At 40.5% G+C, this 15,802-nt stretch overlaps 1 protein-coding gene across 2 annotated transcripts in view; it reads right to left on the reverse strand.

The window, feature by feature from the left end:
* The window catches only part of LOC124280549 (RNA polymerase II-associated protein 3-like), a 416,551-nt gene that overhangs the window by 77,575 nt on the left and 323,174 nt on the right, over positions 1 to 15,802 (reverse strand). For both annotated transcript variants that reach the window (XM_046716497.1, XM_046716498.1), the window contains exon 7: positions 6,414 to 6,511. In XM_046716497.1, the coding sequence (XP_046572453.1) occupies positions 6,414 to 6,511 (98 nt within the window). The remainder of the gene's footprint in view (positions 1 to 6,413; positions 6,512 to 15,802) is intronic.

Here is a 15,802-nt window from a genome sequence, read left to right on the forward strand (position 1 = left end):
ACTAGATCCTTTCCGAAGATTGAGGTAACCTATGGGGGTCAAAGCCGTGCGTCAGTCGGTGACCATCACCAACAATCCGAGCACGATCGACTATTGGTGCGCTTTCCTAATCTGGGCGAGAACGACGTCATCGTCCCGGGGACAGCTCGCCTGTCTTTTCAGAGGGAGCGGGAAAACATGAAATACAAAGGCATTTGTCCAGCCAATTGCGCGTTGACTCGGTTGTGCGTCGGGTATGCTTTTGAACAAGCCGATCTCGCCGCTATGGCGAAGGGGCATAAGGCTATAGCCGAGGCATTCAGGAACTGATTTTGCATTCCGCTCGACTCGAATTGCTGGAGGGTCACATGCCATTTTACCAAGCCGTGCTGGGCATGGAATAGGCTGGAATACGAACTCACGTTTAACAATTATAGCAACATTATTTTTACGGAGAGCAGCAATCCCGGCAGCTATACCATTGACAATATTTTGTTGGAGTTCGACAAGGTGACGAATCCAGAATTGGCTCGACAAATTCGCAACCAGTTAGCCATCTTGTACGATTGCGTGCTGCGTCATCGGAAGATCGTCGCGAATGAAAGCGATACGTTGTGGAATATCAATCTGAACGTACCCGCTCGATCGATGAAGGGTATTTTGATCATTCTGGTGGAAGAATTTTTCACCGTTTCAAAGAATCAACAAAAAATATTGGAACCCCAAGATTATCAAAGTGGAAGTGACTGTCGAGGGTGTGCCCAATCAGCTGTTCAGCCAGGGCATGCGAGCTTACCAACAGTGGGACGAGATAAAAAAAATTACCAGCGATCAAGTGCCCACCGGAAATCAACGCGATCGTCAAGGATCTCGGTCTCGCTTACGTGACGCTCGTTGAGTACCTGACCACCAAGTACGCGATGTGGCTGGACATGCGATCCACGGACGACGATAGGCTGCATGGCAGCAGATGACGCGTCGACAACGGCAGCGAGGGGATCACCATCCAAATCCACAAAAAAGCTCAAGACAAAGGCAAATTAAATTTATATTTGAACATGATTATGGATGCGCAGCTTAATATAGACAATGGAAGATTCGTGCAAGCCCTTTATTGAGATCGGTCTGCCTCGCGATCCGCACTGCGCCAATGTGTGCGGTCAGACAGGATGCGGCAAAACAGCTTTCGTGCTGGACATGCTGGAAGTATACTATCGGGACGCGTTCGACCACATCGTCGTTCTCTGCCCGACTTTGCACATGAACAAGACATACACGGAGAGAGCTCGGGTGATGATGGACCAAGACGTGCACAAAGTGAATCCGGGAACGTGTCTACAGGACTGGTTGAGAGCTTATCACAACAAATTTTAAAGGGGAGTCGACACTGTTCGTCCTGGGCGACTGCAGCGCCGACAAGGAGATGGTTAAAAAACAAGACATGCTGTCGTACCTGGCCTTCTCAGGCCGGCACATGTTTGGGTGCTGATGCAAATATTTAACTCGGTGCTCAAAGACCTGCGTGAGCAGACGCGATGGGTCGCCCTGTTTCACTGCAATGACAGGGACTCATTCAAGGAATGCTTGCGAGAAAACGACGTAATTCCGAGCAAACAAGAACGCGACTGCGTGAAAAAACAGCTCTCCGAAATGAAACACGCCAAACTCCTATTGAAAATTGACCAACCCGTAGCGCTTTAAATTCGCTAGCTTAAGCAAAATAGTAGCAAAATTAAGCATAACTTAAGCAAATTTTCACTTGTTCGAAATTTTCGTTGCATATAACTTGACTTTCCTATCACTGTGTTTCGTGTGCATTGGATTTTATTTTATTAGATTTATAAAACGTTTGCTACATTATAAGATGGAGTGCAACGAACTGCTCGAGCAAATGATAAACGAAGATACTAAAAATGACAACGAGCGGGAGAGACTGGTGGCACTGGCGATCGGCAGCAAAGCCAAACAATACTTCGGTGGGGACCTCACTCCCTGCAAAATTCACATAATGCCCGTTGAAGAAATCGGCGCTGAAATGACGAAAACCATAGGATCGGCCATGACGCAAATCCAAGTCGGCATCGCGTCATACTTCCTTCCCATTCCACCGGAACGTCGCCTGTACATGTGTGAAGTTCTTGAGAAAGATCTGTTCATCTACCTTTGCGCTCCGTCAGCTGCGAAATGTTCCACCGGTACAGTATGCTACTGGCTCCTCTGACCGCGGCGATCATCAGGGCAAAGCATTGCTGATTTAAAGAAAAATAATAATAATAACAATAATATACAAGATGCCATCGGCGACAACGACGGAGGAGGCTTTTCCAGAACAACAAAAACAACCGACGGAGGGGGATCAGCAATCACAACCGGTGATTAATACCGTAACCAGAAAAAAGAATCCCCAAAAAGTAGCCGCCGGTGGCAAAGGCTGGTAAGCTAAAAAGCAGAAAAAACATATTTGTCAATGGACCCAGTACGCCATAGCGGCGGCATGCATCACCGTCATCACCGCATTGCTGTACAAATTCAAACCGGCAGCGGCAGCGGCACCGGCAGCACCACAATTAGAAGTAAATACTCATGTTATAATTTTTTTTACAAAATTATTTTTTATCCTATATACAATGATGTTGACCCCTGATGGAAAAACATTCGTCAACGACGTGTATCACGACGCCATGATCAGCGGACTGACTGAGCAAAATGATCACCAGACAACCGGCACCCAAACTCGATTTCAACCTGCAAGACGTGGGCATGCTCGTGCTCGTGTTCGACTTGGGACTGGCGATAAATACATAATAAATACATAAAGAGATGGCCACGATCGTGATGATGGTCGGTGAGCATTAGTCAATGCCCTGGCATTTTCCGGCAGCAATTACCTTTTTTCCAAATTACGAACGTAGAACGCAGACGAAATCGAAGCTGAACGGAAACGTCACAATTTGGCCGTGGAGCAACTGCAGGCAGCACAAGCCGTGTACGCGAAATCCAAGCCGTTCGAACGTTCAAGAACGTCGACGACGCCATGCAAGAATACTACCTGCTCACCGGCAAACGGCTCGAACCTCTCGGCGACGAACCCACCCTATCTCAGTATTACACACCTTCCCCCGAATTATCGTCATTACCGTCGTTGCAAAGCCCACGGAGTGGACGTGGTCCGAGGTCATCTCATCTACTTGACAAAAAGAGATTATCTCAACAAACGTAACCGACTACTCAGAATAAAAAAAAATTAAAAAAAAAGAAGACAAAAATCAATAAGAGATATGATTTCGCAAATGAATATCATTATTTATTTTGGAAAAAGTTTTCACACATTGATATAACGACAATGATTACCCTTCGAGCATTGAAAACGATGGCAAAAGAATGTGGCGTGGTCCGTTACTCCCGATGGAAGAAAGACCAGCTTTTGAGATTACTCGACATTCAAGACGTCAAGCCTTCTCCCACGGTCAAAGAGCTCAAACTCCATGTGAAGGACCGTGGGTTGAGAGGTTATTCCAGCCTGAGGAAAGCCGAGCTGATCGAACTGCTAGAGGAACACAAACCCGTCGAACTACAGTCCGTGCCGACGAAGCACGCGGTAGGTAAGTATCTTAGAGGCTGGCGGATGACCGTCAGCAAACCCATGGACGTCTACGACATCAAACCGCTGATCGCCGACAAAGTCAACGAGGAACTGAACGACCTGGGAAGCCTCAAATTTCAAATGTCAGAGAAAATGTCTCTGGACAAACAGTAGACGGACGGCGCCACCCAAGCTGAGTCCATCGACACCTCGTTGCAAGAAATACGAGAATCCCTGGAATGTTTCTCGCACAGGGATTCCGGTTGGGTCGTGGACAGGATCGAATCAGTCTATCTGGACACAGCCAAGTCAAACCGTTCAAAGGTGGATCGTACCTCCCGGTGCCAAAGCATTTCAGAGATAACGCGCCATCCTCAACCCCGAAACCAAAGGGGATGATGATAATAATAATTATTGCGCGGTGGTGGCGGTCATAGCTGCCTCGCATGAACCGAAAGGTAATCCGTGCAGGCGTTCCAGCTACCCCACGCTGGAGGCATCTGGGTTCGACTTCACGGGTGTAGGACACCTCACACCCATCTCCTACTGTATGAGATTCGAAAAGCAAAACAATATAGCCGCCAACGAGTTCTGTCACTAAGGGGACAAAACCATCGTGCACCGAATCAGCTCCATGTCCGATGATGTGCGCAGAATCAATTTATTCCTCATCGAAAAAGGCGACAAGTATAACTACGTGGCGATTAAAAGTCTGAGCAGACTGTTGCACGACCTTTTGAAACATGACAGGGAAAAACACTTGTGAACGGCTCCGACCTGCTGGAATTGCACTGGGAAGATTGCCAAGGTGTGTGACAGACCGCTATCAGAATGGACATGCCTAACGACAACATCTTCAAATTCATCAACCACAAACATGCCCGTGCCCTACGTCATCTACGCCGACTTCGAAGCCCTCATAAAAAATGTCCCTCGCTACATTCCCGGGAAAAAAGTTCACGTACAAAACCCAGGAACACGAAGCTTGCGGGTTCGGGTATGAGGTCGTCTGATGCGATGGGGAAACAAACGCTCCCGTGATCTACCGAGGTCCAGACGCAGCCGAAAAATTTCTCACGTAAGAAAACGAAGAGAAAATCATCAGGGAAAAGCTGCGCACCATCATCCTCATGCGCATGACCCCAGACAACTGGCGAGGTCACAACAATAGCGCTCACTGCCATGTGCGCGACAAACCCCTGAACGGCGATGTCGTGAGAGACCTGTTTCTACCGCACAAAAGGGTAAGACGTAAAACCTACAAGTATGCCCTGACCATGGTGGATGTCGCCAGTCGCTACAAGGAAGCCGAACCATTGACAACCAAAGATTTAGACGAAGTCGCCAAAGGCTTAGAACGCATCTACAAACGCAGTCGCTTGACCTGGCCTGCCGTCTTGCAAATCGATCCTGGTAGTGAGTTGATGGGAGCCGTGTCGCAGCTGCTGGCCAAGCACAAAGTCCAGGTGAGAAGCGGCGTGGCCCATCGAAGCCAAGCCATCATCGAGAGATTCAATCGCACCTTAGCCGAATGCCTTTTCTCGCACCAGTACTCGCAGGATTTAATCCATCCCAAAAACAGAAATACGGAATGGGTCGTACACTTGCTGCGAGTGGTGGATGCCATTAACAATGAAGTCACCAGACTCGTGGGCAAGAGACCTGTTGAAGCCATCCAAATGAAATCCGTTGCCGCCGAATCAGCAGCAGCAGCACGTCGATCCGGAAAAACATTACCAGATCGGGTCAGAGTGAGGTACTTGTACCAGCCTAATGAATACGAGGGAGACAGCAGAAAACGAGCCACCAATCCGATATGGTCAATGAAAACGTACAACGTCGACCTAATCGACATCAAAGACGGCGAACCGAACTTGTACTACTTGAAAGATGGGCCGCCGAGAGGGTTCGTCAGAGAGGAATTACAAATTGTCCCTCACGACATGGTATTACCCCCTTATTAAAGATTCGAACCTTTTTTTTTATCATCATCATCCTCGAGAAATGGCTGTTCAGTCACATCGGGGTGGACGTCGATGGACTCGATATTTACTCAGCCTTATGTCAAGTGATTAGTCGAGGGCAATTCATGACCCTGTACGATAGTTTAGGTTTGTGTGGTACCGAACGGTTACAATACAATGGATACTTTAGTCCATTATATCCCTAAGACCAGAGAACGTAACGCACCTACTCCTTAGCCGACTTCGATGAGTTTATGACAGACCCCTTCCATAAAGTCATTGCTATCCATTACGACTACATTTAAAAAAAAAAATTAACCACCAATCAACCCCCTTCGGGTACCCCGGTATTCGTACTCCTTGGTATTCAAAACAACATTAACCACAAATAAAAACATAGGTAACTCACACTTCTCATGCCGCAATGATGAACAATGGGGTTCATCATTCTTCACCGAGAGCACAGCCCTTCTGACTCTCTGGGTAATGCAGAAGGCTGCAGTGTTGAGGAGTCTACATATTATCCGGAAAGTTCTTGGTGGGTTTGACTATGCACTTCAGGCATGGAACCCTTATAAAACTTAGTTATTTTTGCAATTATAGTGGTTTTGACCCATGGACTTGATAGCAGGCCTATGTACAATTATAATGGTCAAGGTCATTGGGTCATTGTCATTTTCCAGATCTGTCACAGGAAAACGTGCTTTGTTTTTGGCGAGCTAAGATGTGGCTGTATTTGCCTCTAGGCTGAAAGCAATTGATGTTTCTGCTTTGTCCAGACCTAATGTATCACAGTCTCAAAAGTAATCTTACACTTTTGCGCATGCTCAAATATCAGTTCAATTCGAAAACTACTGGTATACACTGAATAAATTACAAATACTTACGGAATATAGAATTCATTAAAGACATCCAGAATGTTGACAAGTGTAGCTGAATCAATCATCTCCCCAAATAGAGCTGGTAAAGTAGATGGAGAAATCCTCTGCAGAAACAAAAGGTCAAATAATGTATTTTATTCTATTTTATTTTGCTTGCTTCATATTTACTGCACATCAAATTCATTATGATACAAAAAAGTGAGTTATGAGCAAAAATATATCCACAATGCTCCGTATTTCTTCTTGAATATCCTATGCAATTATGCATAACTGGATACATGACATCAGAAGTTATAAGACTATATTTAGTGCATTTCAACATTACATATTTCAAATTAATTCCAAACTGAACAAAGTACTGTTTCCTGTAGATTTTTTAGTTAAAGTTATAGATAGACTTAAGTTCTACTGTAATACAGCAAAGCCATCAAAATTGTTCTCACCCTCTAAAATATCTGCACAAAAATCACAATGGAGGTAATAGAGAATCTAACCCAAGTGTCTACTGATATCAATTATGTCAACACGAGTTGATAAAGTTACAAATATCCGAGGCTTCCCGAGGATATTTTTACTTTTATCAACAAGTGTTGATATAACTGATATCAGTAGACACGAGGGTGAGATTTATCATCAAAAATCACTCTTCATTAGTTTTCAATGACAAAATGTACATTTCTGAACACAGTACTACCATTAGACTTGCAGTGCAGCGATATCATAGCATTGTGACATCATCAAGTTCATGACTTCATAGCACTGTCAGGGCAAAAACCCCTGTCAAACCCCTCCTCGGGGATATCGTTTGGCCTCACACAAGCAATATCTCCTGTGGAACACAGTTTTGGATGATAAAGTCATTTATCCCACGAGGGTGCCATTGTAGGCAGCAACCCAAGTGCTAACCAATCATAAGTCTGAGTTAAAGAACAAATAAACTTTGTTTTTTTGTACTCTTTAAAAAATTATATATGAAAGATTTGTGGTCAGTCTTATGCGGAACACCAAATTCATTCTTAAAAAACTTGTGGTTAATGAAGTACCGAGCGATTAAAAGTTGCCAAAAAGTCGCCTGCTTCACTCTCACCCACCAACGAAACCACAGACAGGTTACGTAACTCTGTCGCCAGAGCACTGCAGTGACGTCATATGAGGAAGGATTTTCAGTTAGTTGTATAGAAAGTGTGTAGCAAGCTCGTCATTTTGATGATTTCTTGACATCAACCAAGACATGCCAAATCGTTGCGTTGTCGTCAATTGCTCCTAGAGGTCGGGCGATGGTTTCGCCATGCACAGATTTCCACAGGACCCCGCAGTTCGTGCAAAATGGGTTATGTTTGTGAGTGCGAAGCGAGCGTTGTGGAAGCCTGAAACGATATCTTACTTGTGTTCAGATCGCTTCACGGAAGTTAAAGAATCAAAACTACTTACTAGTCATAGTAAAATATGTATATGATTGATGACCATAAATATTTTCCATGACACAACGATTTCTGCCTCAGAAGCGAGGTTGTGGTCGAAGTAACAATAATACTGTAAGTACATGTAGTATTATATTGACACTCACCTCGCTTCCACGAGAGAAATTGTTATGTTATACGCTATGTCACGCAAAATCCTATTGGCCATCAATCCAATACATATTTTACTACCAGTAGAAAGTAGTTTTGATTTTGTTACTCGGTGAAAACAAACCTAAATAGCATTTATACTCAGACTGGCGGATGTTCGCGACAGGGCACCGCCATTTTTGAAAATCGTGAAGTCACGGGCTAAAGTCTGTTAGAATTAATGAGATTATGGTTTGTTTTCATCAAGTTAGAAAATCAAAACTACTTTCTACTCGTAGTTAAATATGTATTTGAATCATAACCAAAAGCACTTTGCATGACTTATAACTTATAACATAACAATTTCTTCCACGGAAGCGAGGTGGGGGGTCGAAGTGACAATACTGCACGACAAACACTGGAAAAAAAGTCCACATTTACAAGCTTGGAAATGTCTTGGAAAGATGATGTTTCCAAGACATTTCCAATTTTGGAAAGATGATGTTTCCAAACATTTCCAATTTTGGAAATGTCCACAAGGAGAGATAACTGGTGGGTGATGGTAAATGATAGTGGTTTGCACGCCCCAAGACCTAATCCCCTGTTAATTGATGAGTGATTCAAGGCAGTTAAGATTCACCAATTAACAAGGCGTACTGCCTTGTTAATTCATGAGTGAGTCAAGTCAAGCCAAGTTCCAAGCTTCGGGATGTTCTCTATTTGCCTGCACGTACTGTTTTGAGATTGAAATTACTGGACCGTACTAATCGTTACAACAATGGGGATTAAAGCTATAGTCTGTTGTAGAAAAGCAAGTATGCAGCGCTTGTTGGTAAACAGTAAAGTTTATCACATTTTGTTTATTGCATATAGCAATAGCAAATATACCAAAACGAGTTATTTGAAAATATGGTGACATTTTTAATTTTACTAATATTGCATGTAACATCATATGCATACACAATATTGCATGTATACAAATATACAAAATCAACAGTGTGGTATGCACAGGCGGTGAAAGTTGTGTTGTATTGAATTTGGTTGGTTGCATATTGTTTTGTGTTGAGCTGTCAATTTGTATGAATGTGTGAATGAGGAACCTCGCATAATTATGACATTAAAATCAGACTGAAATTAACATGATTCCATGGTCAATGTCGCAATGTTGGTGAAATGGTTGTATATGGAAGTTTGTTTCAGATTTTTTATAATCCCTTCTTTTATGCAGATAAAATTATTTAAAAATTAGCGAATAATGCCATGCTTCTCTCAGAGTGAGGGAAGATACTTTATGTAGTGTTTCTTATCAAATTAGATATTTCTTTTTCGTCTGAACAGAATTCACAAATTACGTATGTTTTGTGTGAATGTGTGTGCATATACTCATATACATGTATAACATCTAAGTTGATAGGTATTAAAATCAGGCCGTTTGTAACCATAATGACGATATTGGTTGGAACACTTGAAGAACGAACTGAACTGGAACAGTAACATTTCTCATGTCATCATGTGAGATTCAAAACATTGAATGAAATAAATGTTGTACGATGAAATGGATCAGAGAACATTATAATGGCATAAATGACGCTTAATGACACATGTAATGACAATAAATATATAATCATTATGTTAGTTAACTCATGACCAGACACATCAAACTGGTACTGATAGATTTATATCTAATATGTACAAATACAGTATTTCTTAGTACCAGAAATAGGATTACACAAATTCGGAATGAGATGTTTTAATCTGAAATCAAATTATTAGGATGCAGTTTACTAAAGTAGAACTTAAATAATCTTCAAAAGTGTGGTCATTCGCAAACTGAATCAGATCTCACTTATACTGCAGTAAACAATATGGGAATACATAACGAAACATATCACTTAAGTGATAACAACTCCCTGTTTATTGAATAGGGCGGCATTTCGATGTACATCGTTCAGGATAAACAAGCTGATTGAATGTTGATTGATTCCATCACTTTGTCAGTGGAGTGGATTTCGACTTTGTCATACTGAAGTTGATTTACAGCTAGAATCTGTCAATCAGCTGTTCAATTACCATCCAATCAGCCTGTTTACAATTTGTTGATCTTACTCTCCTGCTGCCTCCATCCAACGATGTGCTACTTGCTAATTATCTGTTAATTTGCTGGTTGTCATTATGCATATATACTTCTATTCACCTGGTTGTTGTAACTTTTATATTGATAACAGTGTGGGAATAAATATGGAAACTCCCATCTATGCATCAACAAGAAATTGGCATTTGTAAAGTCGTACTTTAAGAATGTGGTGTCCTCCCACTTTTCCAGTTTCATTGTCAAGCAATTAATTAACGTTAATGGTGCAATGGGGATTAGTTGGGGATTCAACACTTTGCCAATTCATTTCATTTTACAAAATTTACAAAAATATATACGATTTATGTTATATATAAAGTTACAGATATCCAAAATAAACAAATTATACATATATAACATAATAGTTTATAGTCACATAATGTTTCTTTAACATTTTTATCATTTTAAGCAGATCATTAGTGTTATAAATTTAGTTACAGATAAATAAATGATACATATATAACTTATAATCATGTAATGTCATTTTAATCAAATGCAAATATTTACAATCCCACTAAGTGGGAGACAGCATAAGAAATTGATAATTGAAGCTACTAATTGTGAACACTTATTGATTAAAATTGTTTTGCATGTGGTGAACACTGTTCATGGCTCACCATGCTCAGAAATGGTTCACTCTCACTTAGCCAGAGTCTTCCTAAAAGGTCTTGTTAAGAGAGAGATTAGTTATTATTGTGTCACGCAGATGTTAACATAATATATCAAATCTTCTGTATCACATACGAAACATCTGCCCGGCCTTTACAGGCCTACGAGACACATAAAATCCATAAAACAATCCATACATAAAATATATCCCTATACACACATAGTAAAAGTTGGATGGTGTAATATCATATGTTATAATAATTTTCTTCTTTTAAACATAAGTAACACTGAAGCAGCTAAGGAATATACTAGGTTATCACATTCCATAATATAAATAGTCTGGTCGAAAAATAGTACAATGCGACACGATTGAAGATGTATGCAAGTGTGTGTATAGTTTAAACAATATTCATTCTTGTACCACTAGTAGTGTACAGTGAGATTGACAAACTGTGTTTCCCCTATATTAATGTCGCTCCCCAAACTAATACATATTACAACAGTCCTTCAAAGATTAGATAATGCAGTGTCCAAGTTGCTGCATCCCAGTCTAATACGACAATGTAAAATTTAGTTATTTCTCAATCCATAGTTCTGCACAATTTCGTGTCCACAAGGCTGTCCCACCGCCCAGTGTCACTTATAATCCATTGGTCCATACAGGCATACATATGTGAATGGAATTTGTAAGTGTAACAGTTAAAATGTTACCTTGTCCTACACGTGTTGAGTGGTATTGGCACTGTTTATCACTGTTAAAAAGCGGATGCTAACATACAAAAATAGGCTTGACTTAAGAACTGGTTCTTAACAAGCAGCAAAAAAACATGACTTTAGAACCGATTGTTGACTTTGTGAATAGGCTAGGATTTAGAAGTGGATACTTGCACTCGATATATGTGGTGTCCATGTGTGTGTAATATTACAGCCAAAGAAGCATCATTTGTTAAAGGGCACATGCAACGTAAAACACAACTTTGCAGATTCTGATACCTTTCGGTATGGACTTACCGAAACAAATCGTCAAAAATGCAAATTCAACTTATAAAGTTGAAAAATAGCGCGATGAAAAAACCCACGCGAAATCGGAGTTCAAACGTTTCACTATTTTTCCCCCGACTTTTCGGGGGAAAACTGGTTTCAACAGCTGGGCTGCGCTCATAGCACGTGCGCAGTGAAATAGGTTTGCGCAGCTTGGAAGTGGGTTGTCCAGTGAATACTCAGTGAAGGCTTTGGTGTGAGCTATTTTTCTAATGTTTTGTTGATATCTCACAGGCGCGAGCTTTTTATATGTTATGACACTAAATTAACTGTTTATATAATTTCATTTGTCTATTTCACCACACGTTCTTCTTACCGAGTCACTTTCTCAGTTCGATACTTGAAAGCAATGTCATTATTTAGCGTTGACAGAATTTCTAACTGTGATATAGATATGTCGTTGTCACAGACAAAACTCAATGTCTTGTTTTATTGACACCTGTGTGTCTGCCTGCCTGTCTGCTAATGACAATATTCAATACACAGCTGCTATCACTGACCACATGCAATTTGAACTTAACACCAATCAGGCTATACACCATAAACAAAATGCATTGATTTATGGCCCGAGTTCGGTCTCTGTCACATTATGTAATTACACAGACAGGTAGGTGTGATACTTGAACACATGACATGTTATGATGTCTGTTGATTGTAAAATGTTATACACAAAAAATGAGCATGTATTTACAAAACCCAACATCTCTATATATACACACACAATGAGCCATGAGGGCATCTGCAAATGAACCAGCTGTTACACTTGAGTGCACACCCACCCGCTCTGACTGGGTTCGGTATCCCGGCTGCTTCGTTTCTTGGGAAGTAAACCCAAGTACACAATATTGCACTTTTGATTTGCGATTGTACGCTTATAATCTTGTTTATATGTTTTTTCATAACCAGCAATGTATATTATATGTCATGAATAAGTGATAATTGTGTTTTAATTATGTTTGATTTTTGGGTTGCATGTGACCTTTAACATTTTCAGCCACCATTTCTCATAATTTTCTTAATACACTACATCTTTTGCACCAAGCATATTTATATTTACATTCTCTGTAAAATGTAAAGAAATTCAAATAATACCATATCAATGTATCTCACTTTAATATAAATTTAACTAATCTTACAAACTGAGCACACATGATATGACAAATGTAAAGAAATTCAAATAATACCATCCAAATGTGTCTCAATACAAAATTCACAAATCTCACTAATTGAGCATTTTGTTGATACAGACTATATGGTTCATCTGGACATGCTTTATCAAAACACTAACCCTGGTCAGCCAGATCACACTCTGGCTATGTGAGAGACCTGTTTTGACAGAATCTGTCTGCATGAGAGGACACCTCAGAAACTGGCAATAACCATGCAGACATGACCTTGCTAATTAGGGTGTTAATTATAATATGATATTCGTTAACTGTAGTCGGATTAACTACTGGCAAAGTGGGAGTAAATCAAGAATGCTGATCAAACAAGCATTGGATTACGATTCTCAATGCAGGTTTTAAGATTTTAAGTTTAACCATCTGCCAGTGGTAAAAAATGTTAGGACTGATAACGAAGTCAATGTACGTCTTTATATTTTGTCTTATAATCCTAATTAGTTTACTATCATATTTGTATGCACTTTGAAACTTAATAGAATGCTTATACTTAGTGAATTTATAACAAGATTGTAATATCTTGACATTTTATAAATTGCCAACGTGTATCATATTTCACACACACGCCCTAAGTGCGACCTAGTGTATGTTGTCTGTCTTATTACACTTCACAGAAAAAAAAATGATTCTGTTGAATGTCATAACAAATAAATAAAAACAAAATGCAATTTTTTAAAATTAAAACAGACTAAAGTTATAGCAACAATATCAGGCTATTACCTTGTTCGGGGAATGTATCCATCAATATCCACATAAAGGAATGAGATGCCATTCATCTGCAGCTGACAAAGTATCCTGTTCCATGTCTAATATGCGAAAAAGTGAGTTATTGTTTCAGGTTTTTCACGTTGGTGTATAGTCCCATTGGTCACCCAAGATAGCACACCTGGCAACTAATTGCATGATGTCTGCCATTCTTTAAAAAAGTAATTTAGTTAGCCAGTAATGAGCAATCAATCAATGTATTGGCGGTTAATCCTTTGAAGGAAGGACGTTGTTTTTACACAGGCACTTTACGACAGGGTGTATTCAGTATAGATGAGTGAATCTACATACATAAACACTACCTTTTGACAAATCCGCTGTGAAGGGTAAAAGCAATTAATCAATCAGCATGTTATCGGTTAATCCTTTGATCGATGTTTGTTTTGTAACTCAGCTGATAATTCCTTTTACTGCACTTCCATGAGCGTATTACATAAGATGTAATACTTTTGCCACATCAGACCTCAATTTATAATGATGAGTATTTACTCCAGACACAAGAAATGCCAAATGGGAACCTTTGTCGGGTAATCTGAGTGGTGTTATCACTAATTATACCTTTTATCAATTCATTGACTGACCATCAAGTGAATGATGACAAATAACATATGTGTAGGTTTACCACCAAACAAGGGTTACAGCAAGAGAGTAGTAATCGCTGTATTGCATGCAAGTTTGATTGCCTGAAAAACAACAACTTATGGGCCGACACTGTTTTGAGGATACAAACGGAACTTCATTGTTACATAAGAAATATATATAAGCATTTGCTGTGTACTTAGTTAAAAACTGTATACCTATGTACCTAAGTAAAATTTCAGATTTATTTTGCAATGGCAAAGTGGGGATGTTTAGTTTATGGATTCCAATATATCTAATGTGTGTTTTTGATATCATAGCATACGTAATAGACATCATATTCTTACATGATTAAATATTGAGGTAAAAACACAGAAATAGGATCAAATTGGATCAGTCACTAAACCATCCAAACATTTGAAAATCTGAAAAAGCCTACACTGCTGGGATACTTTATTACAATCAGACAAGAACTGCCGGGGATAGTTTCAAATAACGGCACCTGATGGGCATCCACCCTTCCTAATGTCCCACTGATTAGGTTGAAGAAATTCTGCCAAGGCGGACAGTAGCAGGGTCCCCGTGTCCGTCACGGTCGAAGGAGCAGGGGCTGACCAGTTTGTAGCTAGGTTTCGTAATTAGACTGTTAGCGAGAAACATTAATCGCTCTGGATCAGTGGCCCTTTAATGCTTTTCATAAACTAGAATCTCATAAACTATTTGTTTCTGGAATCATCTGTGATATGAACTTGTGTACTGATTTCTCTAGAAATTATTCAACGTGATCTAAAGTGAATAATGTATTAAACGTTTAGTCACACTGATTTTGCTGATTGGATATGAGGCGCTTCACATCACTTTTTTTACCTCATGCGAGTCATGACACTTATTTATTTGTACCTGTGCAATGTGAGTAAGTGAGTGAGTATAGTTTTACACCACGTTTAGAAATAGTCTAGCAATATCATTTTGGGGGACACCAGACACGACTTGCACCTCTCTCCCTTCGATTCCTAGTGGAATGACTGTAAACTTTTTTCCATAGGCCTCCTTGTCCAATTGCCCGTGCACTCCTTGCTGCTCTCCTTAATTAGCTTCCTAGTCCCTAATGAAGCTTGCAGCATGCTCCATTAATTGCCCACGTCTTTACCTCTGAATGATCATTCTCGTCTTGGAAGCCAACATCATAATCTGAGTAGTGGCGAGGCTGGGCAGGCATCCATCGCATGAGATAGAAGTATATAAATATACAATTTATAGTTAAAATTTTCAAACTTATCTTGAACTTATTTTAACCTATCTCATGACTTGCGGGCCACAGATTACCCTTCTGTCTGGTACAGGAGCTGTGTGGACTGATGACAACCGTAGACAGCAATGTACAAGGAAGGCCTGTTACGCTGCACGCAACGCCTATGCTTGTAATGGGTTCTCCGGAACTCCATGGCTTACTAGGCACGACTCACATGAAGATGGGTGCTCCTGAGCAATGTGGTGATTGGCCGCAACCTTGTACTAGACAAGGGATGCAACCTGGCA

Source organism: Haliotis rubra, unplaced genomic scaffold (assembly GCF_003918875.1).
Source record: "Haliotis rubra isolate DU_JTF1 unplaced genomic scaffold, ASM391887v1 Scf27, whole genome shotgun sequence".
In the NCBI taxonomy this organism is placed as follows: Eukaryota; Metazoa; Mollusca; class Gastropoda; order Lepetellida; family Haliotidae; genus Haliotis; species Haliotis rubra.